This window comes from Varanus komodoensis, unplaced genomic scaffold (genome assembly GCF_004798865.1).
Source record: "Varanus komodoensis strain SLA01 unplaced genomic scaffold, ASM479886v1 scaffold11, whole genome shotgun sequence".
In the NCBI taxonomy this organism is placed as follows: Eukaryota; Metazoa; Chordata; class Lepidosauria; order Squamata; family Varanidae; genus Varanus; species Varanus komodoensis.
The window spans coordinates 22,832,931-22,847,524 of record NW_025335317.1 but is presented as its reverse complement, the minus strand read 5'-3'; the positions used below and the strand labels follow the sequence as shown (position 1 = coordinate 22,847,524).

General features: G+C 36.9%; 1 protein-coding gene across 2 annotated transcripts in view; it reads left to right on the top strand.

The window, feature by feature from the left end:
- The window catches only part of PRKG1 (protein kinase cGMP-dependent 1), a 743,395-nt gene that overhangs the window by 516,813 nt on the left and 211,988 nt on the right, over positions 1-14,594 (top strand). For both annotated transcript variants that reach the window (XM_044420579.1, XM_044420578.1), the window contains exon 5: positions 12,973-13,036. In XM_044420579.1, coding sequence (XP_044276514.1) covers positions 12,973-13,036 — 64 coding nt within the window. The remainder of the gene's footprint in view (positions 1-12,972; positions 13,037-14,594) is intronic.

Sequence of the window (14,594 nt, the reverse complement as noted above, 5' to 3'; positions counted from 1 at the left end):
AACTTCTAAAGGGCTTTTGGCAAAGTCCCCCACCAAAGGCTCCTGAGAAAACTTAGCAGACAGAGAATCAAAGGGGAGGTCCTCTTATGGAACACTAGCTGGTTAAAAAACAGAAAGCAGAGAGGAAATATTTGGTAATTTATCCCAATGGAGGGAAGGAACCAGTGGGGCCCTACAGGACTCTGTATTAGAACCAATACTTTCAGCCTATTCATAAATGATCTGAAATCAGGAAGAAGCAGTGAACTGGCTAAATCTATGGACGACACTAATCTGTTTAAGGTGGGTAAAACCACACAGAATTGTGAGGAGTTCCAAAGCTGGGAGAATGGGCATGATAATTGTAAATGCAGTTCAGTAAAGTAATGTAAAGTATTGCACACCAGAGCAAAATTCCAGGCTTCAAGTATAGGCTGATGGAATCTAAGGTAGCGGTGACTAATCAAGAAAAGGAACTTCAGGTTGTGTTGGACAGCTAAATGAAAATATCAATCCAGTGTGAAGCCACTGTGGAAAAGACAAACTCCATGTTAGCAATTATTAGGAAAGGTAATGAAAACAAACCTGCTAGTATAGTAGGCCCCTTAGAAAAATCTTTGGTGTGATGATACTTAGAATATTATTGACTTGGGGAAAGTACAGAGAAGGGCGTACTACTTCACAGAGTACAGACTTAGACTACAAGACATCATTAGGAATTAGTGATGGCCACCAGTATATTGGCTTTAACAGCGTATTGGGCAAATGTATGGAGGAGAAGGCTATCAGTGGGCACTAATTTTGTCGGCTATGTGCTACTCTCGGTACCAGATGCAGTATGCCTGCATACACCAGTGACTGGGGAGCCTGGACAGCAGCTACACCCATATTGCTTGACTCTTCCTCTAGGCAGCTGATTTGCTACCATGTGAGCAGAGTGCTGGATGTGATAGATCATTGATCTGATTCTGCAAGGTTTCCCTTACGTTCTTGTTGTGGCTCAACATGCTTTGGAGGATTGTACTGCACTGGGCTGGAGGTCTGGGTGTCATTATCATGAGGAATACTATTATAGTAAATGAATTACTCTTTTAAAAGTGTAAGCCATTTGTTAGATATATGGAATTCATGAAGGGTTAACATCCTGAATTATAACACAGAAAATCAATAATGTCTTTTCTAGCTGTACTTCAAAAACCAACAAATGAGAAGGTTGTAAAGAGAATGGCATTTCCTAAAATAGGCAAGAGACTTGCTGACAGTATATTATTGCCTTGGGCAAATCCTGAAGTTAGTATTCTCTGTCCCTGCATAAGTATCAATTATTGATGTATTCTGTTTAGGTTGGCCTTTAAGTAAGGCTATATAAACAAGAGGATGCATGCTCTATGATATGTTAGATGGGAGGCAAAGGAATTATTCAGGCAGCAGCCTTCAGGTAGAGCTGCCACGCTAATTGCACTGCTCAGAGAAATCAGTGTTCAGACAGAAGGGTCTGTGAACCTACATATTAGCCCTACAAGAAAGATGGAACTCCATTTATTTGTTGAATGTATTTGCAAGTATTTATAAAACCGATTGCAACCAATTGCAGAGCAGAATACACAAAGCGTAACAAACGTAACATGTTAAACCAATACACAGAATCAATAAACCATATCTCAATATCCAGCATAACAAAATATATAGGAGTCTAAATTACACCAAGTAGGCTTGCATATATAAATATGTCTACAACATTCACCTAAAACCAAGAATTGTTGATGTGTATCTGATCTTGGGGGAAGAGTCCCATAGTGTGAACCACCTCCCTAGAAGCCCTACTCTGAATAGCTGGAGAGCAAGCCTCTAGAGCAAGTATCACCATCAGGAAGGCTTGCTGGAGGATCTCAGGCACTGAATAAGTTTAAAGGGAAGAATGTGGTCTCTTAGGTAGCTAGATGCAAAGCTGTTTCGGACATCATCGTCATCATTTAATTCATTTTTATATTGCCCATTAGCCAAGGCTGTCTGGGTGATTAATAAAAAATCTAGTCCAGTAGCAAATACACACCTAGTGAAGTTCTTTCAGCACAGTTGTAATATACTACTGGTATGTTGCCCCACTTAGCCTAATAAGTGGAGCAACATACTAGGTGGAAAATGGAAAATGCTTGAAAGATTCTCCCATATAAAGCACAGTGCAATAATCCAACTTTGAGGTTCAAAACAGACAACCAATTATACCTCCAAATCCCATCAGGGTCACTTTACTGGTCTTCATCCAGCCCATCAGCACATCTAGGCAGTGCCCTGGGATCTTTTCACCATACTTGATTTAGGTGTAACCATGAAATAGAACTGGATGTATCATTGGTATGCTTCAAATCCCTAATGGCTACTCCCATTGACTTCATACAGATGTTACAAGAAGGGTACAAGATGACACCATGGGCCATTCTGTACCACAATTGATGGGGAGCCAAGATTAGTCTCCATAAGAACCATGCTAAAGTAGGTCTAGGATCTACCTACTCTGGCATTCTGTTCATACAGTGAGCAACACGTGGGGAACACAAGCATGACATAAGTTCATAAGCTACCTCCAAAACTGGTGCAAATAGGCATGTTACCCTTGATATTGGAGGTAGCACATAGCCATCTGGACTGGCAGCCTTATACTCTGTGCCACTGCAGAGGGTAAGGCTAACAAGGTTAAGGTAGGATGAGGAAAAGGTTAGAGGATGAGGGAGTAGGAGCAGAACCACTGCAGTGCCTCCAATTCCCAGAACTGCATTATTTACTAGAATCAGCCTAGCATGAATCACTGTCCTGGGTTCTTCTAACATCAGGATGGAGACCACTGGATTTTTAATGTTGATACAGGAAATAATTCTAACTTTAGCTTTATTGTGGAAGAGATACCAAGATTCCTCTAGGGCACTTACTATGTGACCCTTGTATATGGTAAATGTTTCGGCACACTGGCCTGGAATACTTTGGTTGGTTGGCTGAAGGTGTTGGTTGGTTCAAACAAACAAACTGAACAAATATTTCATATCCGCACACTGTGAAAAGACCAGTGGCCATTATCCAATGATGACAATGCTTAATGGTCAGTTCAGTATTCCTCCCTCCCTCCCTCCCTCCCTCCCTTCTTTTAAGTTGTCTTGGGTGGGCAACTAAAAGGCAACTCGTAACTATACTAACAAAAATATTTCTCTACTCCATTTCCTTTTTAATACCTTACCTTATGATATTGCAGGCCACTGTGAGTGTACAGTACATTCTTCCTAGAAAGATTAGATAAAATGTTACTATGAACAAAACAAAATCAATTCCTTCAGTAATGATATCAGACTTTCCTTCAGAAACATGATGGGAGGCAACTAACAATCAGTTTACTTTGCAAGCCACAGAACTTTTCAACAGTGAAAGCTTGTTGCAGTTTCTGTGTAATGCTGTTTGTTCCAGCAACTTTTTCTGATACCAGTTGCATTTTTTTCTGTACCAAGACTGCAGACAAAAAGGTACACAATTAGTCATGTACAAAAGTTCCTAAGTTGGAGTATGTTTGTCCTCGAGGAAAAATACATCATGGCATACAAGTGCAATTTATTTTAACTTTGCTTGAAAATAATTCACTTTTCAAGCAAAAGTTATTTTCAAGCAATTTATTTTAACTTTGCTTGAAAATAATTCCAAAGGAAAATGTGTACAGTAGTGTTTTGAGGATATGCTCATTACAATTTTAATTGCATTAGAAAAACATTCTATTCTTTTGCATACATTGTTGGATCTTTAAGACCACTGAAAATAATGGGACACATGCCTCATATTTATCCTACCAAAGTTATAGCCAAAATAATTATTGAATACAGATATACTTTCACATCTAGCAAAGATATCTATTCAAATCAAACAGTTCAAATTGGATTAATGTATCTCTAATATTCTGTATGGGTACTAGCAGTGAATATGTTACCAGCTTTGAAATTATAAGGTCTATGTCTTCCCCCTGGCAAAAAAAAGAATAGGAGCTGCTACGAAGTGATGCCCTTGCATCTTGGAGACGTTCTGTTTCTGCTAACAGCTTTGACATCCACTAAGATGAAAACACGAGACTTCTCTGTGTTTTTGAGCTTTGACTTATTTGGTTTTGTTTTTATATTTCTACAGTGTGAAAATCCTAAGTGTATGAAGTTTTGGAATTGTTCTTCAGTGTGTTTTCTAGGACAATTTTATGGGGATTATGTGTTCATTTTGCCCTGGAAAAAGTCCCCATAGGATTGTTGTATGTGGTGGAACATTTTTTTGTCTTATATGGCTGTGATTGGTTGTGATCTAACTAGATATTTATGCACAAGATAAAGGATTTCTTTGGAGCATGTTCATCTTTGCTCCTCTTGTAAAGCAGCTTTTTTAATCTTCAGGGGTGGAAATTGCTGCAGATAAATCTCTAGTAAAAAGTATTTTATTCACCTTTTTCATTCCACTGTTCAGGATAAGACATTCATAAAGCAGATGTTAACATATTTTGACATGTAAGGTAAATCACCAAACTATAAAAACAAGTAACAAAAGCAGAACAATCTTATTGCCACTTGATGTTGTTGTTGTTGTTAGTCACGAAATCATGTCCGACGTATCATGACCCCATGGACAGCATTCCTCCAGGCCTTCCTGTCCTCCACCATCACCCGGAGTCCACTCAAGCGCACACCAACTGCCTCAGTGACTCCATCCAGCCACCTCATCCTCTGCCATCCCCTTCTTCTTTTGCCATCTATTGTTCCCAGCATTTTATTGCTACTTGACACTGTCTAGTCAGCCATAGGATCTTTCTGATTCCCAACCACAACACAGAAAGATTGCTCTGAAGTTACCCCTGTCTCCTCCTAGCTGGTACAGAAACAAGCATGCTAGCTGGTTTCTCAAAGCTATGACTTCAGAAAAGGGATCTAGTGGATGTTTTGGGGGTGGGGGTGGGGCTAAGGAGATTGGTGCTGCCATCATACAATGTATTCTGGCAGCAGCACTTGGAGCCCATTCCCTCATGCTGTGAAAACCCAGAGTAGATACCTGAAATGAGCCATCTACACAATTCAGAGAGTAGGAAGTACACAGAAGTGACTTTTATCCCCATGTTCCTTTCATTCTGCATAAGATGACTGTAAGAGTTTAGAAGGTTATGGGCATCACCATAGGATGTAGCCTACATAATAAAATAAATCACTTTATTTATTATATTAAATAATATAATATTTAATATAATATTTAATATTTTATTTAATATAAAATAAAAATTATTTTATATTATAAAATAATATAAAATATTATTTTATATTATACAATAATAATATTTTATTATTTGCTAAAATAATAGCAAATACAATCTAATACAATAATAGCAAATACAAGCAAAACACCAAAGCAAATAGGCATTGGAATAAATATTTAATATCCAGCTCAAGATTGATGAAAAGGGGCCATATGCACTTTCTCACAAAGCAGAGAAAGCCAAAAGTGTTCTAATTTTACATCAAACACCTAACATCTTTATAACCACACTTCCTGGGCAAAGTAATGCTGTATATATGCACATCAACATTTATATGTATGAATATATAGAGCCAATATTCATATGAACCTCCTGATATTTGTTTTCCTTTGAATTAACATCACAGAACTGTTTGAAAAAGAATTTTTACTCCATGTTTTCAAATAATGAAACAATAGGAAAGTATGTCTTTCATACTGAACCACTATTGGAGAAAAAAAAGAATTTGCAAGTAAGTTTACTGAGGTGCAATAACTGATATGAGAATTAATTGAAAGACTTCAGCTAGTGGAAATAATGCTTAAATGAATTGTCATTCTCTGAAAGGAAGTCTAGCTATAACTCTGGGACTACAGTGTCTTTCTTGTTTGCGCTCGCGCTCTCTCTCTCTCTCTCTCTCTCTCTCTCTCTCTCTCTCTCTCTGTAGCTATTAACCACATACTTTGTCTGTTGTTTATTTAAATCAGAGATTGCTCTGTTAAGGTAAGAAATAGTTCAATTCAAACTTGAACTTTTTGCTAGTTTACACATTTTTGTCATTGTTTCTTTAAGCAGAGACACATTATCAGATGCTATTAATATATAAAGGCTTTATAGTTGCATTGGTGAATTGATTCTAATTAGAACACTAGCTGATAATGCTCTGTCTCAGAGGGGAGTTCATCTGTTGGCTCAACTATTATTTTATTGCCATATAAATCACTTCCTGGCCAGACTATCAGAAGAAAGTATGAAATTATCTACCATAATAAATGCTGATGATCCACTGCTCATTTCTCAAAGGAAGCTGCTTTATGTAGGTTTCTCAAAGAGATTTTTTTCCCTCTCAATCAACAGGTTGAAATTCAGAATTAAAGGATGATATGATAATATACAACAAAGGCAGTTGAAACCAGTTTGCATGGTTTGCCTGGTACAGCAGATGATGTTGCTCATGTTGGTTTCTAGCTGGTGGTGGAAGTACCCGAAAAATACCACCTGTCTTGTTTAGGTTGGGCACCCTTCTGAGTCATTCGCAGGGACTCATTGTTGGAAAACAGATAATCAACACCCATTAAACTCAGCAGGCATTCAGCCTGCTCATCTGAGAGCTGAAATGGGGAGGGCACTGCCCACTTTTTATAATTGTTCTTGATCGCGATGGAGCTTCTACTTGCTTTCAATTGACTACAAACAACTCCCTGCCTCAGTCTTCCCTCCTCCCTTGACACAGGAAGATCAAGGACTGAGAGGCCAGGAATGGGACACTGGGGGCAAGCCATGCATGTACCCCCATGTCCCTCCCACTTTTAGACTTCACATGAACAAATTGTACACCTCTATCCCGATAAAGCTAGCTGATTTTCCTACTGTTATTAAGGCTGCAATCCCATCCACAATTACTTTGGAATAAGTTCCAATAAACTTAATGGGGTGTTTCTGAGCTGCAAGTCCCTCTATTAACACATCCACCATCTCTCTCTCACACACACACATATATCCTCTCTCCTTGTTCAACAGCTTGTTAATTCTATTGCAAGCAGATGTCAGTCGTTTGCTCCATGTCACATCTTAACACTTTCTAGAAATGGTTCTAATATTATGGAATTTATATCAGTATGACACTAAACAATAGAAGAGGTTTAAGGTCACAAGGCAGCCAAGGTTAAGGATGTGCTTGAGTGTCCCATTGAAATAAATTAATCTTAAATGTGGCTTATTGTTGCTGAATCATGTGATGAACATTAAACCTTTCCATACAGGTTCTAGTGTCTTTAATTCTAGTGAATCATCTCATTTTTTACTGAAATTAGTACCTATGATGTCTATAGTGATGCATTTTATATATGGAAAGTGTTTTTTTATACCCTGGCCAATAGCCAACAGACTCTCTTTGGGGCCCATTTTAGGAGTAATGGAAAGACTCTATGAGTTCAATATTTATATCTTTGGCATAGCTTTAAGTGCTTTGCAGATACTGTATTTTTATTTTTTCCAGAATGGATGGCTGTGAACAATTCTAAAGCCCATTCAGCTTTAATGCAATAGGCAGGTTGTTTGCAGCAGACATAGAAAGAATGAATGCTCTTTTCTCAAGAAACAAAAAGCATGTTACTTGAGCTTCATATGAAATGCACCACAATAATTAATGCTAGAAAATGGGTGATCTACATTTGTTCATACTGGTTTCAGATATGCTTGGCACAAAATATATTTAGATATTTTGGTAGGAGATCACCCAACTATTTTTCATAATCATCACCAGGATTCCACAGTGCTCCAGCTGTATCACAAAAAAATTAATAAATCTGTATTCATGTTAAATCATCTTAATATTTTGTTTTCCATGGTCTACATGAAAGTAACCAGATTTTAGTAAGGATGTAGCTTTTTGCATTGCTTGTTTGTGCAAAACTGGTATAAAGGAAATGGAGTGAGCCCATTCTCACTTACCAGGAGTGAGCTCACAAAGCAGAAATTATCCATGTCAAGGATGCCTCAGTCATTACTTATACTATTAGTCAACTCATCTCTTGTGAAGGCAGCAAAACTCTATCCATTTGGCATTTCCCCCATCCCCTTTGACAAATACTCATATGGCTGGCAGACTGGTAAAGGCCATGCTTTATTGGCTTCTGCAGTTAAAATCCAATTTCCTTACACTCCCTTGAACAATGAAGAGGCTATCCATGCAGAAATCCCTGAAGACAAGGTGTAACATCTTGTTAGTACCAACATCATTCTTAGACACTGGTGTTGCCATGTAGAAATGCACAGATGCACCTGCTCAGGCTTCACAGGCTGCGTTATCATATTGTAAGTATAGCACTTATCACACATCATTTCTGTTTTCAGGTTACTTGCTTTAAAAAAAAACTGCAGGGGGAGGGAGAAATCTCTCTGACTTTCGGATCTCTCTGCTTCGTTATGGGAAGGCAACCTATGTTGCATATTCTTGCTTCTTGGAGCCTTTCAAAGTACTGGAGACTGGGGGCAGCCTCGTGTCCTATAGATCTGCAAATGCTTAAACTGACTAGCAAATGCTGTGCCTATTTTCCTGGGTTCCGGAGGGATTTAAGTAGATGTTTTCTTCCCTGAATATGATGAATGGTACAGCTAATGTTTAGAGAAATAGTCCCCAAATTTAATGTTTTATTTGAGGCTGAGTTGAGAGGCTTAGGAAACACCTTCAGTACATGCATAGAAGTATTCAGATTGCTTTTCATACTGAGAGTGGATTAATTCTCCCTGTAGAAGATTTAGTATTCTTTCCCTTTTTAAAACCTGCTTTACTTCTACACATTTCTTTACTCTCTTGAATCATTTCCTCAATGGCAGCTTTCCAATTTTTCTCTTTTACAAATGTCTCCCCAGGTTTCATTTTGTTTCCGCCTCCTTCCCAGAGGTTTCCCATACTTGGGTGTTCCATACTGAATTTTCCCAGTTGCCTCTTCTTGCAAATTCATTCACTCCACCCAGAACTCAGTACTAATTTCATGACTTTTATTCTGTTTCTCCTGCCCTTTCAGTCTGTGTTGAATGATGAGCCAGGCTAACATGTGTGATGGAAGCGGGGGGGGGGGGGATGGCTGTTTCGGCCACCTTTTCCTCCCAGCGTGCAGTCACACTACCCCATAGGATGGATTACTGACTGTGGCTTCACCAAAAGGATGGTGACTTCAGGAGGCAGTGGCAGGGGGAAGGAGGCCATCGTTGTGCATGGGTGGTAGCTAAGTTTGTAGGAACAACTGACAAGGATGGGCATCTGACAAGGAGTCAGCAGATGGAAGGGAAGAGGAGGAGAACATGATGGACAGCTGAGAGCCGTTGCTGTTAAATATAAATGTTTGTGTTGCTCATTCAGTTCGGGTGAACTGATCATAAGGGTGTGGAGAAATTTGTACAACTTGCATTTTGAAGCAGACTTATTTAATTTTGAATTTCTGAACTGCCCTGTGACCCAACATTCGGTTTTCTTTTGAAATCCACACTCCTACAAGTTTTATACTGAAGTTTTCCCACAATGTGTATATAAGAGAAATACACAACTGATGCAATTGAAGATGCATCAAAATAGGAAAATGGCCTGCAATGTGTATATTGCAAAATGTGTATTTTGCAAAAATTCAATGAAAATGCACATATTAGGAGAAAGGTAAACACATTTTTATGAATTTATTTGACTATTTGTTTCTCATCATTTGGGATGAAGTGAACTTTCTTGTGCTATGGTTGGCATGAAATTTTGGGATCCAATATAGAATGTTCTCTAATGCCCGGTTGTTGTAAATGTTTTGCTTGCTCAGTTCATGATGGTCCTCCTCAGCCATCACAGTTTTAGATATATCCTAAAAATGACATAATTTATTGATACAGTTTGGATCGATATAAACTATCAATATAGTTTATTGAGATAGTTCAGTGTGAGGGTTTTTTATTATTTTCAAACAACTGTCTTTGAAGGGAAAGTAACTATATCCAGAGGCATCCTATATTATGTTATGGATTGTTCATTTTGTCAAATAATGTAATGTTACTGTCAAATCCTTAGTTACCATCCAAACTTTGGCTATTGGGAGGTAAATAAATTAAATACACACTAATAAAAGAATAATATAAACATGGACACATTTTCATTCATTATTTTAGTATGGAATTTGAAGACTGTATCGAATAATATCATTGCACTACTGAAAATAATGCTATGCCAATAAGAACATAATATAATGTAATATAATAATATTGCACAATGCTAATGTTGTTAGCTGATCCACTAAAGATTCTTTTGCTGGTGCAACATAATTCATATTAGTGCAATGACATCATTAGAAACTATCCCTATATAGATGCATTCTTAGCAACATACATCTTTTCATTCACTTTTCTTTTTCTTAATACAGCTTTTGGTCTATGTAGTATTACAATAATTTCTATAAAAATAAATGCATTGCCGTTTTCCAGTCATTTAAACACATTCTGGGCCTATGTATACTGTTAGTAATCCTTGTTAAAAGCTTCCAGTTTGCTATGTTATTAATTTTGTAACTCTGGGATATCATTTATTTGGGACACGTGCTTTGTCAACATTTCTAATTGCCTAATTATCTGCTCTGTTGCTGAAATAATGCTTTAAACATATTCTCCTCCCACTTTGCCTACTTGCATGTGAACTTAATATGTTCCTTAGCCTAAGCTTTCAACAAATGAATTTTAAAGTTCATTAAGATAAAGTTAATCAGATAGAGGAATTGATTTAAACAAGTTCAGAAGCAATCTGCACATAAGTCTTATCTCTATGGACATCCCCTTTGGTAGTTCTGTCTTCATCCATTATGAATAGTTGAAATATCATTCAATTTTCTACCCACGGTACAATTAATCTGCTGAGTTAGGTTCTGCTAATTATAACTCTTAATCCGTACTTCAGAGCACAACAGGGGACAAAATTAACCAATTTGCTTGGAAAATTTTACTTTGATGGTTCATTTTTCTCTGTCTCCCTTTAGAGTGACAATGAGGAAAGTAATGAGTGTAAATGCATAGTTTACAAAGAGATCTGGGTATTATTGGATTGTTATTTTCTGTTGTATTTTCAGTTGCTGAGCACTTATGCAACATTGCTGCAGATTACTGAATCCGAGGTGGTTAGCCAGGGATCTTATTTCTCTACTTATAATTCCTTAGATTTGCACCAAAAATAATTTAATCAATAATAGCGTACAAGTTTAGCTATTTCTTTTAACATCTTCAGCTATTACCAGTGATAAAGGTTTTCAGGACTACTTTACATTGCAAAATGCACTGTAAGACATTACACAGTGTTATATATATGGAAATCTTGATTTAACATGTTTCTTTTACTTACATATAGTAAACAAAATTAAAGTATGTCACCTTTATATTATGAGATCAAGTTCAATGTTAGTCTTATTTAGTGTACACTCACTGAAATAAATGGGCTTAAGGTAGTTACAAATAACGTATGTGCCGTTTATTTCAATGGGTCTAATCTAAGTAGGACTAATACTGTTATTAACCCATATGCTATACACAGATCTGAGGGTTTTTATTGCTTTTCTTTTTGGTGGTACTATAGCCAAAGGTAATCGAATTAAAATATACTGGGATGACCAAATGAATCAATTGCATAGTGTGGTTTTTAAATTGTTTCAGACTTCAACAGAAAGTGATGGACTCTCCTTCATTATTTAAGCAAAGGCTGTATATCCACCTATCAGGAGTTGTTGTAGTAGAAGATTGCCTGCATTGGCACAGAGTTACATTCGATTAACCTTTGAGTTCCTTTCGAACACTATGTTTCGTTCATTGGAAATTACATTTATTAGAGAAGTTGTACATTTTAGGAGCTGATAACAACAGCAGCAAGTTTTTTTACATTACATAGATTTGAAGGGAACAAAAAAAAAACACTGAAAACTGTTAACATTAATTGTAAAGGATTAAGGAATTTTGTGCATACATTAGAAAATCATCCTCAAAAGGTTAGTTAAAACTATGATTTTAAATTTAGTAATGCATACATCTTGGTTTTCCAGTTTGACTTATTTTCTGTTAATTCATTGGAACACTAGCAAATTTTTTGAAACAATGTATATGTAAACATGGAACATTTTCTACAGAATAACATATTACTGGAAAAAATTGCCACTGGTTATTATTTATCATTTACATTATTTAGAGGAAATAAATTATTTATTTATTATAATTTACATATATAATTTAAAGGTTATGATTTAAAGCCAAAAGTGTAATAAAAATAAATTACACATAAAGGCATTTCTTAGAAAAGTTCTGTATCATAGAGAATAAATGCTTGCTAAAATTATGTAAATCGAAGATAACTATGATTTCTAGGTTTCAAAAAACTGTCTAGCTACCTTAAGTATTTTGATTATCAACCATAATTTTAACAATCTGTGCTTAATCAATGGTTCCACTTGCAATCTCCATTCTTGATAGAACTGTGTGTTGTGGGCATCATAGGTGGCACCCATGTAACAATTTTTTCCCTTGCTCTCACTGGTTATATAGAATCATTTACCTGTGAATTGTGACAACATGAGATTCTCTGTCCCTGTTCCCTATAATTGGCTGGCACAGAGAGACACACACACAATGGGAAGATGTCAGACCACAGGGTGAAAGAGAGAGCCCAGTGTGGTTACCGGTGTACGTGCATGAATGCATGCATCTCTCTGTAAACATAAAATTAGAAAGGATATACAGAATGTATACTCTCCCTCCTAAAACTTACTCTTTTCTAATCTGTATGCTTGTAGCTAAGCTGAAAATTGGCATTCAGCATCAGATTGGAAAATGGATTGCACATGCTTTTGATCCATATGAATTTGTAAAAATTGGAAATATTTTCATATAATGATTCTCCATTGTTAAAGACTTCCTGCAAGTAACGACACCAATACTCATACAGTCTTTCTTACTTTATATTACAGTGTCCCAACATTCCAGAGCCTCCCTGAAGAAATACTCAGTAAGCTTGCTGATGTTCTTGAAGAGGTATTTAATTTTAATTTGGGGGCATAGTATGAGGACTGAAGTAGCAAGTCTATTCTTGAAAAAGTATTTTGACCTAAACCATCCAATAGTTTGTTTACTGAGATGCCACTGCTGAAGTAGAATAACTTCATTCTAGCATTTATGGCACACATTATGGTTTATGTTGTCCTGTGGGGGTGGGGCTGAGGAATTAGGGAAAATGTGTCATATTCTACTTTGGTAGGGTTCCTTTTTTCTAGGATGTACAAAATTTATATTTTTCCCTTACGTTTTATTTACATAACACCTGAAGACTATAGCAGCCATAATTTTCATTTATGTGGAGATTATTTGCCAAACTCTAACCTCAACCCAGTTGGATTTAGGCACAGACTTGAGGCTTGTAACTGAGTTTTTGAAATAGGATTTCTCACAATGGATTCTGCAGTTCCCAAGCTTCTTGGCTGATGCTTAGGGACCTGAGGTTGAAGTCTGCCATCCCCGTCACTCCTGCCAGTTTGCCTTCCATTGCCTTGCAAGATAAGCTTGAACAGCAATTATGGAGGGATTATGGATTTTTCTTAAGAGGTGGACAGGAGTAGTACAATAAATAATAAATAAATCGCAACATCTCCTCTGGACTTGTTCTTTGCAAACTCTCACAGATAGAAATTGAATTGATTATTAAGAAAGCCCACAGGAGTGTACCTGTCACTGTATCCGATGGATTTGTCAGCATAGTGTTTGGCTTGGCTCAGCCTGTAATGTTGTGTATGTATTTGAGCTAGTGTTTCATACTAGTGCTGCTCTAAGTTAGGCTGACTGGAAAGCATGGATGGTCCAGGTGGAGATTGGTTTGGGGCCATAGACATTGTGACCAGTTAATGATGCCAGGCAATTCTGTCTAATTAACCTTTTCAGTCAATTATTTAATGGAGATGAAGCTTAGTGTGCTTCAAAATATTTTGACTTGAGGCAGGTCCTCTGCTTTGGTGTTCTTGAAATGAATGCTTGTTCTACTGACAGTAATAGAGTAAGTGCTTTGTTTTTCTCCATTACTCTTGAGCTGTATGCCTTCCTTCTGCTCTATAGTTTTACCACCTGTCAATTGAATTTTGATGAGCAAGGTTTCATATAATCCCTTGCAATTAAGATATACTGCTACTAGAATGTTGATGAAACATTTCTAATGATCCTCAGGTCCTGTGGAATGTGGGAAAACTTGTGCTTGCTCATTCAAAATGTATTAAATCCATATTAATTTCACACCAAGCAACTTGTGAATGCTGTGAATGTGATTTGTCTGTTTAATTAGTGCTTTTGCACCTGCAAAATTACATGCCAGCAAGTCCTGTAGGCACAATTAATGGCCAATAATATGTCATCTTGCATGCATTAATTATATGTGTTAATCTATACATGAAAAACATGCTCTGTTCTTGTTATTACAGATTTTCACAGGCATTTTATGTACACTAGCCAATATTAAGGTGATGAAATACCATAATTTGAGCTTCCATCTCACTTCACATGGATGGTTTTTGATAGTTTAAAGCAACCTTTTATACTTGACTTTCAT